This window comes from Mus pahari, chromosome 14, assembly GCF_900095145.1.
Source record: "Mus pahari chromosome 14, PAHARI_EIJ_v1.1, whole genome shotgun sequence".
NCBI classification, from domain to species: Eukaryota; Metazoa; Chordata; class Mammalia; order Rodentia; family Muridae; genus Mus; species Mus pahari.
The window spans coordinates 53,090,637-53,113,282 of NC_034603.1; the positions used below are offsets into that span (position 1 = coordinate 53,090,637).

The 22,646-nt window shown below is 40.7% G+C and overlaps 1 protein-coding gene across 9 annotated transcripts in view; it reads left to right on the forward strand.

The window, feature by feature from the left end:
- Nucleotides 1-22,646, forward strand: part of Bcas3 (BCAS3 microtubule associated cell migration factor) — a 487,192-nt gene that overhangs the window by 92,207 nt on the left and 372,339 nt on the right. For all 9 annotated transcript variants that reach the window (XM_021213444.2, XM_029545996.1, XM_021213443.2 and 6 more), the window contains exons 8-9: nt 8,273-8,380; nt 14,864-14,940. In XM_021213444.2, the coding sequence (XP_021069103.1) occupies nt 8,273-8,380; nt 14,864-14,940 (185 nt within the window). The remainder of the gene's footprint in view (nt 1-8,272; nt 8,381-14,863; nt 14,941-22,646) is intronic.

The following is a 22,646-nucleotide window of genomic DNA, read 5'->3' on the forward strand; positions in this document are numbered from 1 at the left end:
AAAGGCGTGCGCCACCACACCTGGCTGAAAATTGTTTTATATTGTTACAGTAAATGTGCACATAGGGACAAATTTCAGTTTTTTAAAAAATAGCTTTAATGATGTAAGTCTGCTTAGGTACTTTTGAGAATAAATTTTATTTCTAAAATAGTGTTTATTAATAGTTTTTGATGAGTAATTAAGTCCAACCTTATTTGTATGCTTAGATTATTCTTCTCCTCAAATGTGGCCATCTGAGCAAGCATGTCCCCCCATGCTTGGAACATGCCTTAATAACAAGAATTTAAATGTCGCTGAATAACACTATAAGATCTCTGCTCTCACTGGAGATTGACATGCATCTAAAGATTGCTTTGCTCAGACCACTGCATGGTTACCCAGTGCTGGGCAGCCTGTTAGCTCAGAGTTGATCTGTCTTATTACTCTTGTGGGAGGAGTCCATTCCGGCTTATGGGGTTTAAGCTTCAGAGGCTGCACTCAGCATGTCCAAGATGCATCTGGTGGAAAATTTTTAACTTAGTTTATTTTTCTTAAACAATTACGGAAGTTGTCCTATGCTCTAGAGGCTACTTGTCTTGTCTAGAATTGGTGTCTGCAGTGCCTTCATGGGGAATTTCCCACATACATCCTTTGGCACCACAAAATGAGTCTGATGAGAGCCTTTTAGGATGTGAGGACAAATTTCAAGATCCTGCAAATGTATTTTTTTTCTCTGCACTTTATGTTTAATTAAAATGCACCCCTGTACACTCCTCATTTTGTAGGTATTTTAAATATGCCTCCCAGCAGCTCCCAGTGCCCTATAGGTTTTCCATTTGGGCATGGGTGCTGGGCACTGAACTCAGGATCTTAAAGAGCAGTACATGCTCTTAACCAGTGAGTGTTTTGAGCGTGATATAATTCAATAGATGGTCTAGATGTTTCTATACTCTTATTCTTAATTATGGGCATTGCATCTTATTCAGGAGTAGTTTTTTCCCCTGAATCTTTATTAATAGCTTATTATATTCTAGACATATTTCTTAAGTACACAAAATAGATGACCACTGGCTTAACCATGACCAGTGTATTAAGATTTAAACATAAGTGGTTAGAAGGCAGTTTGACATGCCAAAGCTTGTCCTTCCCTAGCACCCGTAGGGCTATGGACTTTTGACCAGATTGAAAGTACCAAGCATGCATTCCTTCCCTCGAAACAGACTTCAAATGTAATCAGAATGTTGTTGGTTGGTTAGTATCTATCAGTGATGCCATTATTGTGCCAGTGGACATATCTTGCCTGGTAGGTTAATATTGAACAACAGCCTGCAAGCTGGTAGGAAGTTTCCTGGTTGTTTGAATTTTTTTTTTTTTGTTTTTTGTTTTTTGGCTGCATGCATCATTGACAATAGGGCCACTTATTGTCTGTTTAGGGTGGTAACTGAGAACGGGGCAGTAGCCTGTGGTTCTTTCCTGGCCAATCATGCATACAGAGGTTTCTGTGACTGGCTAATCATGCATACAGAGGTTTCTGTGACTGGGCAATAATGCATACAGAGGTTTCTGTGACTGGCCAATCATGCATACAGAGGTTTCTGTGACTGGGCAATAATGCATACAGAGGTTTCTGTGACTGGGCAATAATGCATACAGAGGTTTCTGTGACTGGCCAATCATGCATACAGAGGTTTCTGTGACTGGGCAATCNATTTCTGTTAGCAACAGTGTCTTAGTCAGGGTTTCTATTCCTGCACAAACATGACCAAGAAGCAAGTTGGGGAGGAAAGGGTTTATTCAGCTTACACTTTCCACATTGCTGTTGATCACCAAAGGATGTCAGGACTGGAACTCAAGCAGGTCAGGAAGCAGGAGCTGATGTTCTTTACTGGCTTGCTTCCTCTGGCTTGCTCAGCCTGCTCTCTTATAGAACCCAAGACTACCAGCCCAGAGATGGCACCACCCACAAAGGGACCTCCCCCCTTGATCACTAATTGAGAAAATGCTCTACAGCTGGATCTCATGGAGGCATTACCCAACTGAAGCTCCTTTCTCTGTGATAACTCCAGCCTGTGTCAAGTTGACACAAAACTAGCCAGTACAGACAGTATCCTCTCATGTAGGGGTCCACTTCTCCATCTCTCTTCTCTTATTCCTCTGGCCCCACCCTTTAACTTTACCCCTGCCCTTTTTTGTGTCATGCACATTAGCCCCTCTTGTTTCTTTAGGTATGTATATGACTTTTAAAAAGAAAAGATCTCACAATGTAGGTCTTGGCCCTGCTCAGACTCAGAGATCTGCTTGACTGTCTAAAGGCTGGGAATAAAGGTGTATGCTGCCATGTCCCATCCTAGGATTTAAGTTGTAATTGGGTTGTGAGAGAGTATGTCTCCATATGGCCTTCCATAGATCCTTCTGTCTTCCATTTCCTCTCTCCTGGGTTTGATTGTCACATTGAAAACTAGTATATTAATGTCATTCTCACTTTCTAGGTTTTGCCTCATGTCTTAAATCTCTGTTGTTTGGTTTAGTTGTCTGTCTTCCCTAATATTGAAGTACTTGCCATTATGTCCCCACCCCCAGTTTCTGTAGCTTTTATTAGCTCTGTGGTTTTATTACTCTGTCAGGCATGCACGCTGCCTGCTTTCTTTTGCTAAAATTGAATTCATAAAAACCAACATACCCTGCTAAACTGTAGTTCATTGGAAATGTTGCAGAACAGTTACCTGTTAGCAGCCCACGTTCCTCACACTGAAGGAAAGCACACCCATTATGAAGTCACTCCTCATTTCCTCTTCCTCTGGTCAAGGCAGCCCCCAGTCTGCTTGTCTCAATGGATTTACCCCTCAGGACACCTTAGACAAATGCATTTCTACAGGATGAGGCCATTCAAGTCTCTGCTACTTTCACTTAGCATAATGTTTTTGAGGTTCATCCACATGGCAGAACATGTCGATACTTTTACTTTTATTGGAGAGTAGTCTTGTCTGTGATTATCCCATCGTTATTTGTGTGTTATAGGCATGAGTGTGCTCCCACTTCAGTTATTATGAATAATGCTGTTGTGGGAGTTAATGTACCAACATTTGCATAGACATATGCTTTCATTTCTCCTGGGTGTAGGCTTAGGAGTGGAGTTGTGGGACCTCAGATGATACTGCCTTATGTTGAGATCTGCCAGCCTGTCTCCCACAGGCAGTCCACCACCCTCGATTCCCGCCTGTGAGAGTAATGTCTGTACTGTTTCACAGCACATGTTGGAAGTGGCTTAGTGCCTCATGTCAGCGGAGGGGTTTCAGTCCTTCTGGCAGGGAGTGCATGGTTAGTGGCTACATCTGTGGTGGCAGGCAAGTCAGTGATGGGAGCATGTGACTTTTCACAGCCGACCACCAGCAAACTCTGACCCAAGGACAGAATGAGGTGTGCCCTTCAAAGGCACACCTGTTAGTGACTCGATTCCAGCTGTAGGCCCCACAGATTTCCAGAGAGTACGGCGGGGTTGTGGCGATGCTCAGAAGGTGTTGTGTAAACATGAAGACCCGAGTTTAGAACCCCAGCACCCATGTAAAAGCAGGGTGAAGTAGAGGCAAGCTTATTCTTGATGTTCACTGACATGCAGGCTAGCCAAATTGGTAAGCCATAGGTTCACTAAAAGACCTGTCCTGCCAAAATAATGGGGAGGATGATTGAGGTAGATACCCAACATTGACGTTTGGATTCCACATGAAAGTGTACACATGTGCACACACACATAGGAAGTATGTGTACATGAGCATATTGGCACAGGGTAGAAATCAGGTACTTTGAACAGAAATCATATGGAGGCCATTTCAGATTCAAACTACATTATCAACACCTGTGGACCAGATTTCCAGTTTCTCTTACTGAGAGTTTTTTTCTTTTCTTTTCTTTTCTTTTCTTTTTTCTTTTTTTCTTTTTTCTTTTTTTCTTTTTTCTTTTGGTTTTTCGAGACAGGGTTTCTCCATGTAGCCCTGGATGTCCTGGAACTCACTTTGTAGACCAGGCTGGCCTCGAACTCAGAAATCCGCTTGCCTCTGCCTCCCGAGTGCTGGGATTAAAGGTGTGTGCCACCACGCCCGGCTCCGTTTTTTTTTTTTTTTTTCTTTTCTTTTCTTTTCTTTTTTGTTTTAATTGTTTTATTAGATATTTTCTTCATTTACATTTCAAATGCTATCCCGAATGTCCCCTATACCCTCCCCCCTCCCCTGCCCACTCACTCCCATTTCTTGGCTCTGGCATTCCCCTGTATGGGGCATATAAAGATTGCAAGACCAAGGGGCCTCTCTTCCCAATGATGGCAGACTAGGCCATCTTCTGCTATATATGCAGCTAGAGACACGATCTCTGGTGGTACTGGTTAGTTCATATTGTTGTCCCACCTATAGGGTTGCAGATCCCTTCAGTTCTTTGGGTAATTTCTCTAGCTTTTTCTTTTCTTAATTTTTACTTTTTTTTTTAAAAAATATATTTATTTATTATATGTAAGTACACTATAGCTGTCTTCAGACACCCCAGAAGAGGGCATTTTGATTCCATTACAGATGGTTGTGAGCCATCATGTGGTTGCTGGGATTTGAACTCACGACCTTTGGAAGAACAGTTGGTGCTCTTAACCGCTGAGCCATCTCTCCAGCCCCCTTAATTTTTACTTTTAAGATTATGCCCAATCTAATTAGAGTGACACTGTGTCCATTTTATTGTTTTGAGACAAGATCTTTTGCTAGTTAATTAAATAATTGAGAGAGAGAGAGAGAGAGAGAGAGAGAGAGAGAGAGAGAGAGAGAGATAGAGAGAGATCTATTGAACAGCCAAGTGAGCTCTCAACACAGCAGGGTTTGTATTGTTGAGATGAAACACAAAGACCAAAGGGAAGTTGAAGAGGAAATGTTTACACCAAAGTAAGTCAGGGCAGGACCATGGAAGTGGGGGCTGATGCAGAGTCCATAGAGGAGTGCTTACTAGCCTCCTCAGCCTGTTTTCCTATAGAACCCAATACCACCAGCCTGGGGATGACACCACCCACAGTAGGCTGGCTCCTTCCACATCATTCACTAATTAAGAGGATGCTCAACAGTATTGCCTACAGCCTGATCTTATGGAGGCATTTTCTCTTTTTTCTTTATAAGTAAGAGATTTATTATCCAGAATAAGTCATTTAGATCATGGGATGTCTTATGGATAAATGTGCTTGTCCTGCAAGCCTGACAACAGGAATTCCATCCTTTTTTATTTATCCTTTTATTATTATTATTATTATTATTATATTTAGATTTCAAGTGTTATCTCCTTTCCTAATCTCCCCTCTGAATCTCTCCCCCCTCCCCTGCTCACAAGCCCACCCACTCCTGCTTCCTGACCCTGGCATTCCCCTATACTGGGGCATAGAACCTTCGCAGGACTAAGGGCCTCTCCTCCCATTGATTACCAACTAGGCCATCCTCTGCTACATATGCAGCTAGAGCTATGGGTCCCACCATGTGTTTTCTTTGGTGGTTAGTCTCGGGGAGCTCTAAGGTTACTGGTTAGTTCATATTGTTGTTCCTCCTAGATGGCTGCAAACCCCTTCAGCTCCTTGGGTACTTTCTCTGGCTCCTTCATTGGGGACCCTGTGTTCTATATAATGGATGGTTGTGAGCATCCACTTCTGTATTTGTCAGGCACTGGCAGAGCCTCTCAGGAGACAGCTTTATTAGGCACCTGTCAGCAAGTTCTTGTTGGCATCTGCCAACAAGATGGATGGATCCCCAGGTAGGGCAGTCTCTGGATGGTCATGCAGGCATTTTCTTAATTGTGGTTCCCTCCTTTCAGATGACTCTAGCCTGTGTCAAGTTCACATAAGAGTCAACACACAGACGTTATATTGGCAACACTTAATTATCAAGGAGGACATGAAAGAAAGACTAAATTAATTCTAAATTTGAGAGTTTAGGTCTGGCTTTATCGCATATGATTATTCAGAGTTGGTAAGTACAGTTATTTTTGCTTGACTAGGGTAATTTTAACTATAGATTGATTTAGATGATAATGTTGCTGGGTTCTTATTGATGCTTGTCTTCTGTATTCATTTTATTTTCAATATTTTCTCATCGTGGGATCCAGATTGTGTCCCGTATTTTACAATTGCTTTTAGAGAAAACTTTTTCATTAGTAAGGAAAAAAGCCTTGGTCTTTAAGTAGACATAATCAACCTTTCTCACTTAAATGACTAGAAATTCCATTCCTTTGGCTATCATAATATATGAAAATTAGGCCTTTCCCTATAAAATATTAATAATCCCTGTTATGGATATGAGTCATGTACAACTGCTAGCCGAGTGTTGCTTTGTAACTTACTATAAAACACCTCATTTATATAAGGAAAATTCAATTGAGCCAAATTACATCTATCACTGTATTTATCATAAAAATTACAAACTGTATTTATTGTTCATTTGATACATGTGTGTTAAAAGACAGTCTCTCTGGCCTGATTCAGAGGATTTTATGCACTCATTTGCTAATTTAGTTGTATCCGATCTGTTTTTCCTATAGACTCAGCCCTTAACTCAAAATGAACTAGTTAGTTACATCCTTGGGTTTCTTTAAAAATCAGCTTCATTTTGATGTGAGGTCTGTTCCAGTGACCCAATCACTGAGCTTTGTAGAGCCCGGACAACTTTATTATATATGATTCCACAGTAATATGGTATCGGCTTCTGGGGCGCACGTGTGGGGGGTGGCAGGACAAAGCAGAGCTTGTCTTGCAGCAGAGCAAGTTGTGAGATACATAGACCCAGATTTAAATGGGAACTTTCTCTTCAGCTGTCTGTAAATAGAATCAATCACTGAACAAGAGAACGTGCCGGGAAGATTTTGGCTGCCTCATGACTTAATAAGAGCTCTTACTTTAAAGGATTACTTCTTTTTACTAATGGTTAAGTGGTTCCCCAATGTGTACATTGTTTATAGCGTTGTCTTGTTAGTTCAGTTAATATTGAAGTGAGGCTTTGTGGCAGTTCTCCTCCTGTCTGGGGATTTTGGAAAAGAATCTTTTGCATGGGCCAGTGAAGCAGTTGGCTTCCATTGCCATGAGCACTTCACTGGAAAGGACACACTGCTTCCCCCTGGTAGTTTCATTGGTTGCTAACTTGTCCCCTTAGCAGTAGAGGGTCAGATTAATTTTGGGTGTAATATTTTACTTTTGTTAATTTTAGAAACTAAATTTCAAGATTTCAGAAAATCTCTCCCTCTTGAGTTGCTCTGTGTACATGCAAGGTAATATCTTTACTGCTGTGGAGGTCAGCAGTTCCCTAACACCAGGGGTTGCTCAGCCAAGCCCACTTAGTGCTCTGTGTCACACTGCTCCCTGCTGTCACTGACAGCTCCCTGCTGTCACTCAACTGTTGTGTGTTTTTATACAGAGAGGAAGCCAGTTTCTAATGGATCTTACTGTTTTATTTTTGTGCTTTAAAATGATATTTGTTTTACAATTTTAATTCTCTCTCTGTCTCTCTGTCTCTCTCTCCCCCCTCTTCCCTCCTCTCTCTCTCTCTCTCTCTCTCTCTCTCTCTCTCTCTCTCTGTGTGTGTGTGTGTGTGTGTGTACAGTGTCTTGGGTCTCTTGGGGTACATGGGGCAGGTATAGGTGAGAGACAACTAGGGATGGAGCTTGGGTGGCAAGAATGTATCAACCACAGCAGTTTTCTTTAATGTTCAGGGACATAATCTGTGTCCTTCTCTTCATACCTTTGAGCTTTATACACACACAACCAAGCTTTTAGTAAATACAGGCAGCTTTCTTCCCTGTAAACTGGGTTTTCAGTTATGCACAGAACCGACTTCCTGTGCTGAGCTCAACTGAGCCAACGAGCCTTTTCTCTACCACTTAATTTTTGCATCATATTCTGCAGTACTTTACATCCATATACATTATCTACCAATTTTATTTGTTCATTTTGAAATCATTTTAATCATTTAATCAAATTTAGGAAGCATTTCTTACCATGAACATGTTACTAATCTCTTTACAAAATGGTGCTGTTCTCCTTCACAGCATTAGTTCTACAGCCATTCGTGGTGTGGAGCTCTTAGATCTGCCTGCCTCTGCCTTTGCAGTGTTGGGAATAAAGGCGTGGCTCACCCTCCTGGAATGCTACATTTTAAAAAATGAGTTGCCTGGCTGTATTATTTTTATTCTGTGTGATAACCGCTGAATATATTTCTTGGTATCATGTGCTGAGAAAATGTTTACTGTGCTGTCTTTTCTCCTTAACTTAAACTAATGTTTGTTTTTTTAGCACGACACCACCGTACTGCTGTGTGGATCTGTATTCACTCCGTACTGGGGAAATGGTCAAGTCCATACAGTTTAAAACACCCATTTATGACCTTCACTGTAATAAGCGGTAAGTGTTTTTCATACGCTTATGTTCAAATTGTAATGTGCCTCCTTGACATGTAGAAGGCATGTGATTTTTCACTCACTGAAAATAAGTTTCACATTTCTTTCCAGTGAAATAGTTAAGATTTCACATTGAGTACTTCCCAGCCTCCTGATCTAGCCATGAGTTGTGATTCGGTGTAGCGATATGAGTGGAATTTATATGAATGGAGGATACCAGGCGATGTTCTTGAGAGTACAGGAAATCAAGTATTGGAAATGGGGTGTGTCTCTTCCTTTTCTGTGGTGAGGTCAAACCTGGATGTTGCATATGCAAATACTCATGCATAAACTTCAAGCTGAGCCCTTAAGCATGAGTCTGAGGATGGGCGGGGCTGCCCTCTTCCCCTCTAACTTTAGGTTATTTTGTCAGAGTCTTGCCAGGCTACGCAGGCTCTCCTTGGTCTTGTCACCCTCCTGACTTAGTGTCCTTTGTCACAGAGTCTTGCCAGGTTACCCAGACTCTCCTTGGTCTCGTCACCCTCCTGGCTTAGTATCCTCGGTGTTGGGACTTTAGGCGTGTATGACTGCATTCTGCCTAATGATTCAGTACGTTTTTTATTCCTTAACATTTCACAACAGTAGTTGTGGTCAGTTTTCTTTCTTTAAAATTATGAGAAAATATTCAAATGTAGATTAAGCTATGTGAGTTCTAGGAATAATAACATTTTACACAAGCTATTAGAGAAGAAAGAATCTTAGGAATTCAGTCTGTGTGGCACTTCGGTTCACAGGAGGGAAGGCTGAACTTGCCTGATGAGAAGTATCTTGACCAGAGTCTGAGATACAAAGTGTAAATCTTCCACCACTAAGAGCAAGCACATAAGGTTGGGGAGTGGCTCTGTGAGAAAAAGCTCCAGGAATTCAACCCCAAGAACCCAGGGAGGAACCACAGGCACCTGTCACCCTAACAATCTTAGGGCAAGGGGGGAGGCAGGGCCAGTGGAATCCCGGGATGCTCATGGGCCCGCTAGTGTGGGTACAAGATGCCTCTAAGGAGGTGGAGCATGAGGAAAGACATCTGAAGTTGTCTTTTGAACTCCACACACACCCACACCATTCTGAAAATATGTCCATGCCAACCCACATTCACACAAATGAGTGTGAATAAGTAAATCTTACAAAAAAAGCCCCGAACATGGGGCATAAGAAATTTCTTTTTTGTGTGTGGGAAACCCTGAATTCAATTCTCAAAGGGAAAGTGTCTGTGAGTACACTCAGACTCAAGTTGCAAGTTGTAGCTGCCGAGGAAAGACTTAGTGAGCTAGTAACAGTGCACCGTGTTCACCCTGTCTCAGAGATGTGTGTGGAATGGTTTGCGACCAAGAGCTTTTCCAAGCTTTCCCGGATGGATTTATTAGAGTGCAACATTAGAATATACATTCTTTCTTTATATTATAAATTCATGAACATTCACACAAAGCAGCAAAACTCTGACTCTTTTTTTGTTTAAATTGTTTGCTGAGCTTAAGTTAGAGAGGAAATTAACAATATATAATTGCTGTTTAAATATTAATACCATAGGGTATGTGTAGCCAAGAGCTTCACAGTAAAGCTTCTGACTACCCCAAAATCCTCATAGTCACCTGTGTCTGGACCTGCCTTTCTTCAGAAAGCACACAGATCCTTAACAGCTGCGCACAAAATCACCACAGCTACATTACACAATGATTCAGGAGTGAATGCAGTAACTACACAGGACAATTCTGAGATCCACAACAAGGGTTCAGGAGACCTTTTAGGAGGTGATTGTCAGGTATATAGCTGACAGGTGTGGTGGCTGTCAGGAGTAGTGATGATCAGCATAGGGTAGATTTGAGCAAACCTGAGTTTACTCAGAAGTGTATGCTATGGCCTGAGGGAATCCTCAGAGACCGGGGATGCGTACAGGACCAGATGCAGTGGAGCATTTTCTGGGCAAAAGTGTGCAGAGGGTAGGTGAGCACAGTCCTGTGGTTCAGGGTAGCAGCACTAACACTGAGGAGCCTCCTGCTTTCCCCAGCACTCTGCACCCAAGCCCTGTGGCTATTCTGGGCTGCTTCACCAGGGGCTCTTGACCTTTAGAGGGCTGACTAGGTATCTCGGTGTGTACGTCTGGGACTGCTCACGAGGAGGTTTAATCAGGGAGTTCTCAGAATGACCTGTCGTCGTCATCTCCACTTGAGTTTGATAATGAGACCTTAGTCTGGTATATAAAGTCATGGGAGAGGAAGTCATTTCAGTAATTACATAATTTAAATAAAGCAACTATTGTGACTTAAAACATTTTTGATGCTGTTACACATTTTCCTTTCTGCTGTCAGAATTGAGTTCCTCCACCCTGAGTGTCAGGCTGCTCACACACTCAGGTGACTAGAACAATGTGAGAGTGTCAATAGCAATTCACAGAGCAGGCCCTCCTGTTTGCCACCTGACTGGGTTAAGGTGAGGGCGTAAGAAGGGTGATGTAAGGAAGGAGGACAGAAGGATCCTGTGCAGGGGTGTGGCAGACACAGGGTCACAGTCGGAAGCTTTAGATGGACTGAGATGAAAGATGCAACGCACAGCACTGGGAAGCAGGGGAAGAAACCCTCTAGCGTCTCCACAACCCAGTGTGAAGAGGAGGAGAGACCAGGCATGTCAGTCCTGTTAGTGGATAGAGGTAAACTGAAAGCACAGATAGCAATGTGCTCAAGGCCTAGCCCCCTTGATGCTGAAAGGTGTTGAGAGTGGCATGCAACAAGCACATCTGGTCTTTCAAGGCAGAGTTCCTCGATGTAACAAGCCCTGGCAGTCCTTTTTACCACCACGCCTGGCCCACCAAGCACTTCTGAATGGGTGTACCAAGTTAACTCAGTGCAGGAAGAATTAATAGTGAGTGGTCTATAGAGATTATGCAGTTTGCTGGACATGGTGACACAGCCATGTAATTCCAGAACATGAGAGATGAAGCAGGAGGACATACTCCTCTAAGTAGCCACCTTGAGGCTAGTCTGTGATACACGACAGTCTCATCAAACCAAGAGAGGAAGAAGAGAAAAAGAATAAAAATCAGAAAAAGTAACTGGAGCTCATGAGCATATGAAAGAAGAGTAGAAAGTTTAACAGGAAGCCAGATGGATCTATACATTTCCTGAAGAGCATAAATTTATGTATACAGAGCCCAAGAGACAAAACTATTTTCAGGTAAAGCCCAAGGCCAATGAAGACAACTTGGCTGAGGGTATGTCCTGAGAGAGTGCATTCTGGGTAGTGGGCAGCGGAGTGCTGTGCACGGGTCCGTGGGTCTCTGTGTCCCACCCTTGCTGCCTAATTCTACTTCTTATTTGACCCGTGCTTTTACGTGGTTTCAGTTGTGCAGGATTACAGGCTCTAGCTACCATGTGTGGCTCCCCACTCTCTGGTGAATGCGGTTTTACTCCTTGTACCCGCACCATAACATGTTCGACAGAGTTCATTGACTTCCATAAAACTCCCATCACCATCATTTTTACCCTCATTAGTAATTTTCAGTGCTTGGGATCGAACCCATGACCTCACAGGTGCTACATATCATGTTACCATTAGGGCCCTGGCCACACCTTTCCCCTTCAATGTAAAGATAGGCTCATCTTGAATACCCTATTCTTCTATGTTTGCCTCTGAGTACCTGGGATTATAAGTCTGCCCCATGGGCCTAGCTGTCATCCACATCTTTCATCCATATGAGATATGTCCTTCCAGGTACCACCTCAAGGTCTGAAAGTACGAACTGTCATTTGTCCTTGGTTGACCTCTGCTCCTGCTCTAGTTAACCATAGTTCCTGTGATTTGATGTATCAGGGTCAGTCTTCACATTCAACTCACTGAACCCATCTTCTAAAACCATTGGCCAAATGTTAGTTCCACCCACCTCTTCTTTCCTATTGCATATAGAGCTTAACAGTTCTCACTACACCTGCTTCCATCCTGTTCTAACCCGCTGTCTGTGTGCTGTTTCAAGTCTGTATTTCACCAGGCACACCCACTTTTATTATAGTGTCAAAATTTATCCCTTGAGTTTAAGGTGGTCATGGGTTCTCTCTGCTCTAAACTCTCCTGTGAACTCCTTCCTGTAGCTGACAGTAACATGTGCCACACCTTTTTGCTCCCTGCTCCCCTGACTTAAACCTTGCCATCTGCTATCCCATTTCTTGTAAATGTAAAACGTCTCTACCTCTGGATTGTCTACACCCTGGGGTTTTAGTTAGGCTCTTTTCATGATTTCTGATGGATGACAGGGTGGAGCGAGGTGGGGGAGAAGGCAGGCAGAGCAACTTAACGCCAGGTCCAGGATCAGAGCCCAGGGTAGTTAGTATTAAAAATTCTTTTTGGTACTTTAAAAATTGTTTAGCATTTTATTCATGGATCTTACATTTTGCTGGTAGAGTTTTGATTATCTTTGTCTTTGTTGACCCTTGGGCACTAGGCTGTTTGTAATAATTGTGTTTGGTCTGTGTGGTGACTGCGGAGTGTCTGCTGATGGATGAGGAGAGAGCTCTTTCTTCTTTCTTTCATCATTCCTGCCAGGTTTATTTTTAAGTGGAGTTGGTGGAATGCATGACCCCTTCCTCCTCTTCCTCCTTCTCCTTTTTTTTTTTTTTAATTCCAGTGCCCATTTGCTTATTTTGAGTTTCTGTTACTGGTCTCATATATATGTTTGGTTATGTTTTCTTATTATGTCACTATTTTATGCACTGACCTTGTGACTAGTGGCAAGTACTGCAGTGACTTGCGTGCTCTTAGTGTTTACCTTATCGTGGTTGGTTACTATTTGTATTCTTTTTCTTCCTCTTTACAGATTTAAGGTACTTTTAACAGTATGATACTTGAAATTATCTGTTTTTATATATTAACTTATATATTAACGTAAATTTAACTTGATTATTTTGTAGTTTCATGGCCTCTTGATTTCATGATTCTTATTTAAAAAGTAAGAAAGAGCATGATGTAGCTCAGCCAGAGTGTTTCTGCTAGACGTGGGAAGGTTTTGAGTTGCAGCTAGCACAGAAAGGATTTTTAAGAGAGAATTTAAGAGGAGAGAGAACACCCAAGCCCCTATAAACACTCACACATAGAGAATTCCGAGCTCTTTCTTTGGTTCTGGTCATCCTGTTTGTGTGTGTCCCACTGTCTTTACGTACTTATCCTCAGGTAAGATCTTACTATATATATAGTTTGAGGTGCTCTCAAACTATTGATTGTCCTTCCTCAGCCCGCTGGGTTGCTGAGACCACAGGCATGCTTCACCACACTTGGGGAAGGTTTTACTGACTTAATAGGTTCTGGGTTTGTTTGTTTTTAAATTTTTTTTGTGTGCTCCATTATTTGACTTTTTAAAAAAATGATGGATATTGTCTGTAAGGGAACAACAGGAACCTTGATACTGCCTCTGTAAGGTGCTGGGAGTGTGAGGAAGGATGTGAGAGGGTTTGGGACAGTCTTTACAGATAGGACACAAATGAAGTTTGTATTGTGTACTTTATGGGGACAGTGTCTTTGTCTCTTATATGCTCAAGTGTATAATATATAGAACATTCCACAGATTATGTGATTAGTAACAATAAAACAGCTAACAAACTCCAGATGAGTTGTCAACAGACAGCTGAATAATAATGGCAATAGCATATTAGGAGTAATAGTATTTAGAATTCTTCTGCTTCAGCAAATGGGAGTTTTCTTCTTTTACAAGACTTGTTTGCTGTGTTTTTACACAATAAGTCATATTATTTTCCTGATCAGTTTTTAGCATTTGTCAATTAGATTTACACGTTAAGTTAAAATAAGATTTATTTGAATTATCTAATATTAAGGATGATTTTTTTTAAATAATTATTAAGTTTGTGTTTTTGTATTTCTGCCAGAAATAGTAAACTCTAATTTAATATTTGTGATGTATTTTTGCAATTTTACCTTACATTAAAGTATTAGTGGAATTATACATTCTTTATTTTATAAATTATTCCCCTGATTATTTGTAAACTTTGTTGTCTGAAATGCCTGTATATGCTGATTGTTACTAAATTCTAATATACTGGCTCACCGAGAAAAGCTGTCTTACACTCACTGCAAGTGTTGCTGGTTTGTTGGCTGTGCTGAGAAATTCTACAATCTTTTAGAGCGATAGATTACATAAAGCCATCTTATATTTAATGCTCACTTTAAATATCATTGAACACTACTTTTAGTAGTACCCAACTGGTTAATATTATTCATTCTCAGTGCCGCCTGTTTAATTTGAGAATATGAAAATGAAAGTGTTTGTAGGCCACTTTCTTTGTTTATATGAAAAATTGCATTGTTTTTACTCTTAGATTTTTGGAGTTTGCTTTTTCTAGTCTGTGTATTAAAATGTTTTATTTTAAACGTATAATTTAATTATGTATGACTCAATTCATAGAATCTCATGTTTACTCACGACCCTATTCTGGTTTTTCCTCTCTACTTTTAGGATCCTCGTCGTAGTCTTGCAGGAGAAAATCGCTGCCTTTGATAGCTGTACTTTCACAAAAAAATTTTTTGTCACAAGTATGTACCAAATCCTTTTACTTTCTGTCTTGTGCGTTTGTGTCTCTGTTGCTGACTTGATGCAGTCAGCCATGAGTTTTGGACACGGCCTCCTCCTGTGATTCTTGTGGGCACTATTACTTATAAGGCAGAGTGCTTTCGCCTTTTTGTACATGGTGTAAGGTTTTCTCCTGCTCTTGAACTGAGTGGTTCTCACTGTTTGCTGTAGCTGTTTTTATGAAGCTGCTCTCACATCACTAAACGTTATGCATACTTAAACAAGTGACAGGTTGTGCTATGGGAAGGGTTTTCCATTTGCACTTTTCTCTCTCCCCTGTCTTGCTCCATGATTTTCACTACTGTCAGGAGCTCGGAAATTAGCATAGAATCTAGTTTCAAGCTGTTTTCAAACACGAATTCAGTGCTAGGTTTTAAAGAGAAGCAGAGGATGGAAATGGGAGGGCGGGATGTGGGGGATATATTGATAATATTGAGAGCTGCAATACGCAGGCCTGTCATACTCAGCTGTACAGGACAGAGAGACAATCTAGACATGCCAGCCAGATCAGCTAGCTGTCCTGTACCCTAGTGAGTCTGTGACAGAACAGTTTTTTAATTTTGTTTTTCCTGTAGCCAACTAAGTTAATAGTTTTTCCCAATGAGTCTGATATGTATATCTTACAGAAATAGCTTAGTGGGTCTCCATTTTGAAATGAACTTGAGATATAATACAGACTTACACACATGTTTGCTGAGTAGCTACCCTATGTCAGGATTCATAGTGTATGTCAGTATTGTTCCTTTACTTTACGGGCAGTTTCTTTGTTATAATTGCATTATATATTATAGATAATTACATACATCTGGTACTACATGCAGTAAGATACAACAATTCAGTACAGGGCATGTGTCATATTTTGTGGACCATAAAGAATTGTAAGACTGTCCTTATGCCCTTAATTGTTTTCTCTGATTTTGTGATTATTATTATTTTCAGTGCCAGGAGTCTCTGTCAAACCCCTTCTAACTTGACTCCAGCATATAGTCCTTGGTTGGTACTTTTCTATCAATTCAGGGTCTTACAACATTAAAATGGGCTGGTGGAGACTAACATGATTGGTTTTCTTTTAAAGATTTGTTTGTTCGTAAAAATGTATATGTATGTGTATGTATACTCAGATGCAAGAAGAGGGTGTTCTGCCCTGGGCCTGTGACGATGATTTTGAGCAATGACTGAGATATGTATCTTTTTTGTTGTTGTTGTTTAAATATTTTTATTTATTTATTTATTTATTTATTTATTTATTTATTTAATGTATATGAGTACACTGTAGCTGTACAGATTGTTGTGAGCTTTTATGTGGTTGTTGGGAATTGAATTTTAGGACCTCTGCTTGTTCTGCTTGGCCCTGCTCACTCAGTCCCTGCTTGATCTGGCCCAAAGATTTGATTTATTTATTATTATACATAAGTACACTGTAGCTGTCTTTAGATGCGCCAGAAGAGGGTGTCAGATATAGCTGTACAGATGGTTATTAGCCACCATGTGGTTGCTGGGATTTGAACTCAGACCTTTGGAAGAGCAGTCAGCCAGTGCTCTTACTGGCTTACTACTATTTATAGTATTTAGAATATTTTTATTAATTCTTTGGAAATTTTATACATACTCACACTGCTCAATTACTTGAAAGATTACCCTTACCTAACTACCCACACCTTACTTCCTGTCATTGTCCTCCTCCTCTTCCTCCTCTTCCTCCTTCTTTTAAATTTTCTTTTCTTTTTTATTTCTTTTTTCTTTTCCTTTCTCAAAAAAGGGTTTCTCTGTGTAGCCCTGGCTGTCCTGGAACTTATTCTGTAGACCAGGGCTGGCCTCGAACTCAGAAATCTGCCTGCCTCTGCCTCCCAAGTGCTGGGATTAAAGGTGTGCGCCACCACGCCCGGCCTTTTTTAATTTTTTTAACCTCATGCATATCACTGAGTCAGAATTGTCTTGAACTCAGATATTTCCATCTGGCTTCCTGACTTAACTTACTGAGTTATAATTTACTTTTTAAGTGGATATTTAGCTACAAAAATCACAATTCATTTAAAGCACATTATGGACAACTAATTAAGCCAGGTAGGCTTAGGGTAGGCTTTGTTGGTATAGTACTTAGTTAGCAACTTAGTTAGCAAAAGCATGCAGCCTTTGGCATGAGCGCTAGTAACACATACAGAATTACATTAATTACATTTTTATATTATCTGTACTGTTTGACCTAAAGAACACAGAGGCTTAATTATTTTGTAACATTCAAATTAAAATAAAAAATTTACAATTTTTGTTATTTATTATTAACATTGGATTAATATTTTATACTTAATATTTTAGATGCGCTGAAGAAGCTAGAGTTGGTGATTTGCACTGTATATTTCAATGAAATTTCTTTGTATTAATGTTAGTATAAGAATGCAGACTTATTTATTTATTAATTATCCTTTCTCCTCCTGTCTTTCACCCTCCACTCTCCTCCCTCTCTGTCTCTCATGTCTTATTCTGTCTCTTCCCTTTCAACAGAATCTTTCCCAGTTTGTACCACAGTGATAGTAAACTGTCATCCTTCTGCCTCAGCCCCTGACTGCTAGGGTAGTAGGCATTCCTTACTTTTTTTTCCCTCTCGTGTCTTTATTTCTTTGTCTCCCCCCATCCCTGTGCGTGTGTCTCAGTGGGTGTTCTTTACTGTATATTTCTAAATGTTTCACCTTGTGTTTCTGGACCCTTGCATAGTATGCGAATTGTTCAGAGATCAAGAAGTGTCTGCAGTATTTCTGGCCCCTTGTAAGTGACATACAACTGACAGCTAAGCCATCATTGTCATGTATTTTGTCACCAGAGGAATCTCACATACTCTCTCAGAATATGTGCAGTGACTCTTGTGAACTGGGGATGCCTTAAAGCCTCTATTAGTAGAGTTTGCAGTCATCCTGACAGACTACTATAGAGATGAGGCAGGAGGATTTCAAGTTCAAGTCATGTCCAAGTAATTTAGTGAGAAAATTTTTCAATAAAAAGTAAAAAGGAACTGGGGTTGGATATCTTAGGGCACTTGTGTAGCTTGTGTGAGGCACTGGGCTCAGTCCCTAGAACTGAAAAAGAAAGAAAAATCCAATCTAAACCAAACCAAACCAAACCAAACCAAACCAAACCAAACCAAACCAAACCAAACCAAGCAAACAAACAAAAAACAAAGAAACCATCAAGTGTTTAGAAAGCAACAATAGAAACCCTTGATTTCTTGCTTCCTACCATAAGTAATGCCTGCTGCAGTCTCTCTGCTGTGTGGAGGTTCCTTATTAAGTGAGTCCCTGTCCCTGTCTTACACTCCTCTGGGACTTAATCTGTCTCAGTCCTGACTGGAGGGATTGAGTTTATCCAAGTGACTTGTAGTTACAAAGATTGATGACATTCAGCAAGAATTGGGATCATTGCATTACACCATCATTCAATAGATTTAAGTCATGATTTCTGGCATGGTGGTGGCGTCCACCTGAAATTTTAGCATTTTGGAAGCAGAAACAAGACAATTGCTGTGAATTTGAAGCCTGGGCTACATAAGTGTGTTCCAGGACAGCTTTGGCTATTGAGACTCTATTTCAAATAAAGCAAAATTTAACCATACCCTCACCACTAATAAAAACATTTCAAACCAAATTCAGTGTGATTAAATTAATATGCAGTTGGCAAACAGTGCTAATTTATAACATTATTGAGCATTGTTTTTCTCGAGTTTCTACACTATTCCAAACTTTCAGGTAATTTCTTAACTGTGTTTAAGTTGATGCAGATCTCACATATTTTTCTGTGCTTTAATTGTGATTCATGCAGAGATTGACCGTGGTGTTGGGAGGTGGGCACACTGCATTGTCTATGGAGGTAGCTCATTTGCCTGTAGCATGTGCCTGCTCTTCATTTATTATACCCACTGTGGTAGTTTGTTTGTTAAAAAGACTTTCATGTAGTTCAGGGTGGCTTCATCTTTATCTCCATGCCTCCAATTTTGGAGTGCTGGGATTATAGGTCTGTCATGCCTAGTTTTACAGTGCTGTAGATGGAGCCTGTAGTTTGGCATGAGGCAGGGAAGGTATATACCAGCTCAGCTGCATCTCCAGCCTGGTACTCTGCTCAGAAAGAAGTAAGATTGTACCCTGTGAAGAGTCACAAGACCTCTTCTTACTGAGGATGTCATTTTGATCATGCAGACATTTAGCTTCTGAAGTAGAATGGGAAGCTTTTGCATAATGTAGTCTTAGCTGAAGGCCTTAGTTATGCATGAATACAATGTGAGTATTGTAAAATGAGCAGAGTTTTCAGTGCCCATCAGAGCGGGCATCATGGGGATTTGTGCCAAAGAGTGGATGGATTCGGTAAAGGGAGCTAATAGAGAACTGGTAACAGAGCGCATCCAACAGGACGAGAAAGGAGACACCTTTGTTCAGATGTACAGAGAAGTTGGTCTTAAGCAGCTGTCCAGTGTGGAAATCTAAAACCCAGGGATGATTAGGAAACAAAAGACAAAGACTGATAGATGTCATTAGTAGTCATTTTAAGGATCCTTTGAAGTTGAAAGGCAGATACAGAGTCTCCAGAGAGACCAGAGTGTCTGATAAACAGTCTCCTTGCATCTGCCTGTGTTTTCAGTTTGAGAAGGAAAGTTATTTTGTGCAGTCCTAATGTTATTAGTGTTAGAATGTCTGTTCTTTGTTTATGTTAATGATGAGCAACACATGGAACACATGGAAATGAGTTTAAAGTAGCTTTAAAATGCAAAGTTATAATTTTGGGTAAGAGAAGCTTGCTTGCTTTATATATTTTTCATTTTGGGAAGGCAGTGCCTTGGTATTTATCCAGGCTGCCTTGGAACTACCACTCCCTACGTTTGTAATAAGAATCAGAAAGGATTGGTGAGGCCTGCCTTCTGGGTCAGTTTATATGTTAAATTTACCTCCATGTCTTTGGGTTATTCATAAGGCAAGAGGGCTTCTCTGATGTTTCCCGGTCCTGTGCAGAAAACTCTGCACATATGTATATGTGTGGTGAACTAAACTGTCGTTTTCTGTTTACTGCACATTATTCCCACCTCTTGAGTTTTTGGATGGCATAGTGCTCAAAATCATATGTTTCATATACACACAAATGAACAGAATAAAATCCGAAGTTTCTCTAAGCCCATAGAACCTTAAAAGGCCATTAACCATAGGCATGATGTCTCAGTCAGCTCCCAAATGGTGTGCATATTTCTGGGTTGCACTCAGAGTACTCTGGTCTAACATTGGGTCTTATGGCTGTTGTCTAACAGAGCTTAGAGACATCCTTTGGCCTGGTTTGCAGCCTTCGTTATCCCTCCACCCTCTCACTGTCTGTGCCCTCCCCCTCCCCCCCTCCTCCATCCCCTTTTCACCCCTTAGCCTGGGTTTATATAGCCCAGGTGGACCCTGAAGTCCCAAGGGTGGTTTATAGACACCCATCATCACACCTGGTCACCAGTTCTTATTTCTTGTATAATAATCCTAAATTTCATGGGTATTAGACATGTATTTGTAAATCAGTTAACAGAAACTGCTTTCTGTATCCTTCTGGAGTGTTATGGGTGACATTCATGTGAACCTGAGAACATTCCAGCTTTTATGTGTGCATGTTTTCTGTTTTCATAGGAACATTTGGTTGCAAGTTTTGTAATTATATATATTTTCCTGTCTTTGATAATTTATGCCTTAGTTCATTTTTAATTTAAAAGTATCTCATATTGACTTGTTTTCTAAAATGTGTCACCTGTCACTTATATGTTACAGATATGTCCCTCTATTCTGCCACTTGTCCCTTCACTTCCTGATTTTATGTTGTGAGTGTTTTGACTGTATCTGTATATTTGTGTCATATGTGTACCCTCTACATACAGATGCCAGAGCAAGGACTGGATCTCTGGAACTGGGGTTTATAAGAGATTGTAAGCCATGTGGGCACTGGTATTGGACCGAGCTCCTCTCTCCAGCTCCTGTTTTTCATATTGATGGTGTTCTTTAAAATTTTTTTCAACCAAAGCTGTGTATTATCAAATGTTTGAAACTGTTATTCTAAACCTGAGGACACACAGAGTCCCTCATTTTGGTTTTTATTTGTTCTGTTTTTAGGTTTCTCTGTATAGCCTTGGCTGCTCTGCTGTAGACCAGGCTTGCTTCAAACTCAGAGGTCCATCTGCTTCTGCCTCGCTAGTGCTAGGACTAAAGGCATGCACGTCATACCTGGCTTCATGTTGTACTTTTAAATATCATCTTTTCTGAACAAATTAAACAGTTTTTTAGATTCATTTATTTTACTATTTTTATGTTTATGAGTCTTTTGCCTGATGTCCTTAGAGGTCAGAAGAAAGCTTCAGATCCCCTGTAACTGGGCTGCAAAAGGTTGAGGGATATGTGGAACTGAGGCTGGGTCCCTGTAGGAACAAGAAGTGCTCTGAACTGCTGAGCAGTCTTGTAGCTCTGAAGTACTTTTTGTATGTGGTGTCCAGGTTCATTAGCATCTAGGTAACTTTGACCATTGATTTGCTTGGGTATGTTTGTTAAAGATGAGTGGACTGAGGTGGGCATGCGGGGCAGCGTTACCTTTAGCCTCTGCCTTGGCTTGTGGGAGGAAGAGGCCGGCAGATTTGCAGAGTTTGAGGTCTTTCTGGTCTTCTCAGGCCTGTAGGCTTGAGAGTATTGAATTCTTGTTTTCCTAACTATGTTCAAATTATACCTCTGTTCAGAACTGGTTTCTGGTAAAATTGCATCATTTTCTTGTGCCTTTAAGATTCTTTACTCAAACAAGAAATTAGGCCAGCCTCCTAGCAGCCCTCCTTCCTCAGTGCCCTTAGTGTTCCGATGAAGTGTGTGGTCACTACAATTGTCTTCTGTGGGATAGGAGTTGATATGGGGCTCTTGGATTCTATCTTGATTTTAATTGGAAAGCCCTAGTTCTGCTAATGCCCAGTTGCCTCTTTTTTCTTTTTTAAATGACATTGTAAACATCTTTGAATTCCTTGTACTATTTCAGAGTTTTAAATCTCTACTCTTGACACAGTTCACTTGTTTTTATTGTTAGCTAGAGTTAATTGTTAGAGGTGTTATGCTTATAAGTCTGGGATAATGATCTGTGGCTGATAAAATAGTGTTCTGAAAACAATTTGCTTTTCCTCCACTACTCTGAGACCCTGGAGCCTGTAGGTGTCTTCCTTAGGTTGCAATCAAAGAAGATATGTAAAAGCATCTAATATCAGTGGGAGTGGTTATGGGAGTTGATTTAAAATTAGATTGTTTAGATTTTCAGTTTTTATTTTTTTTTTGAGACAATAGTCTTCTTTGGTCTTAGTTCAATCTTTAGTCTTAGATGGCCTATATGTCCTGGTGTTCCCTCCTAAACCTTTCTTTTTGGTTTTTAAAGCTAATTCTGGAGAATAATTACCTCTAATATGATTTTAGCATTTAGATGTCTCATAACAGAAATGATGCTAATTTCAAATCTCCAAGTACTTCATACTACATAGTAGGGCACTTCTGTTTGTGTGTGTTGTCTTTGTACAGTCTTCAGGATGCCCTTGTTTTCTGTGTGTCAGCACAACATGCCTTCAGCAGTGACAGCATCATCCCGATTCCCTAGACACACTGATAGACAGGAGAAACTCAACATAAGGAGAAGAGGGCAGATCCCT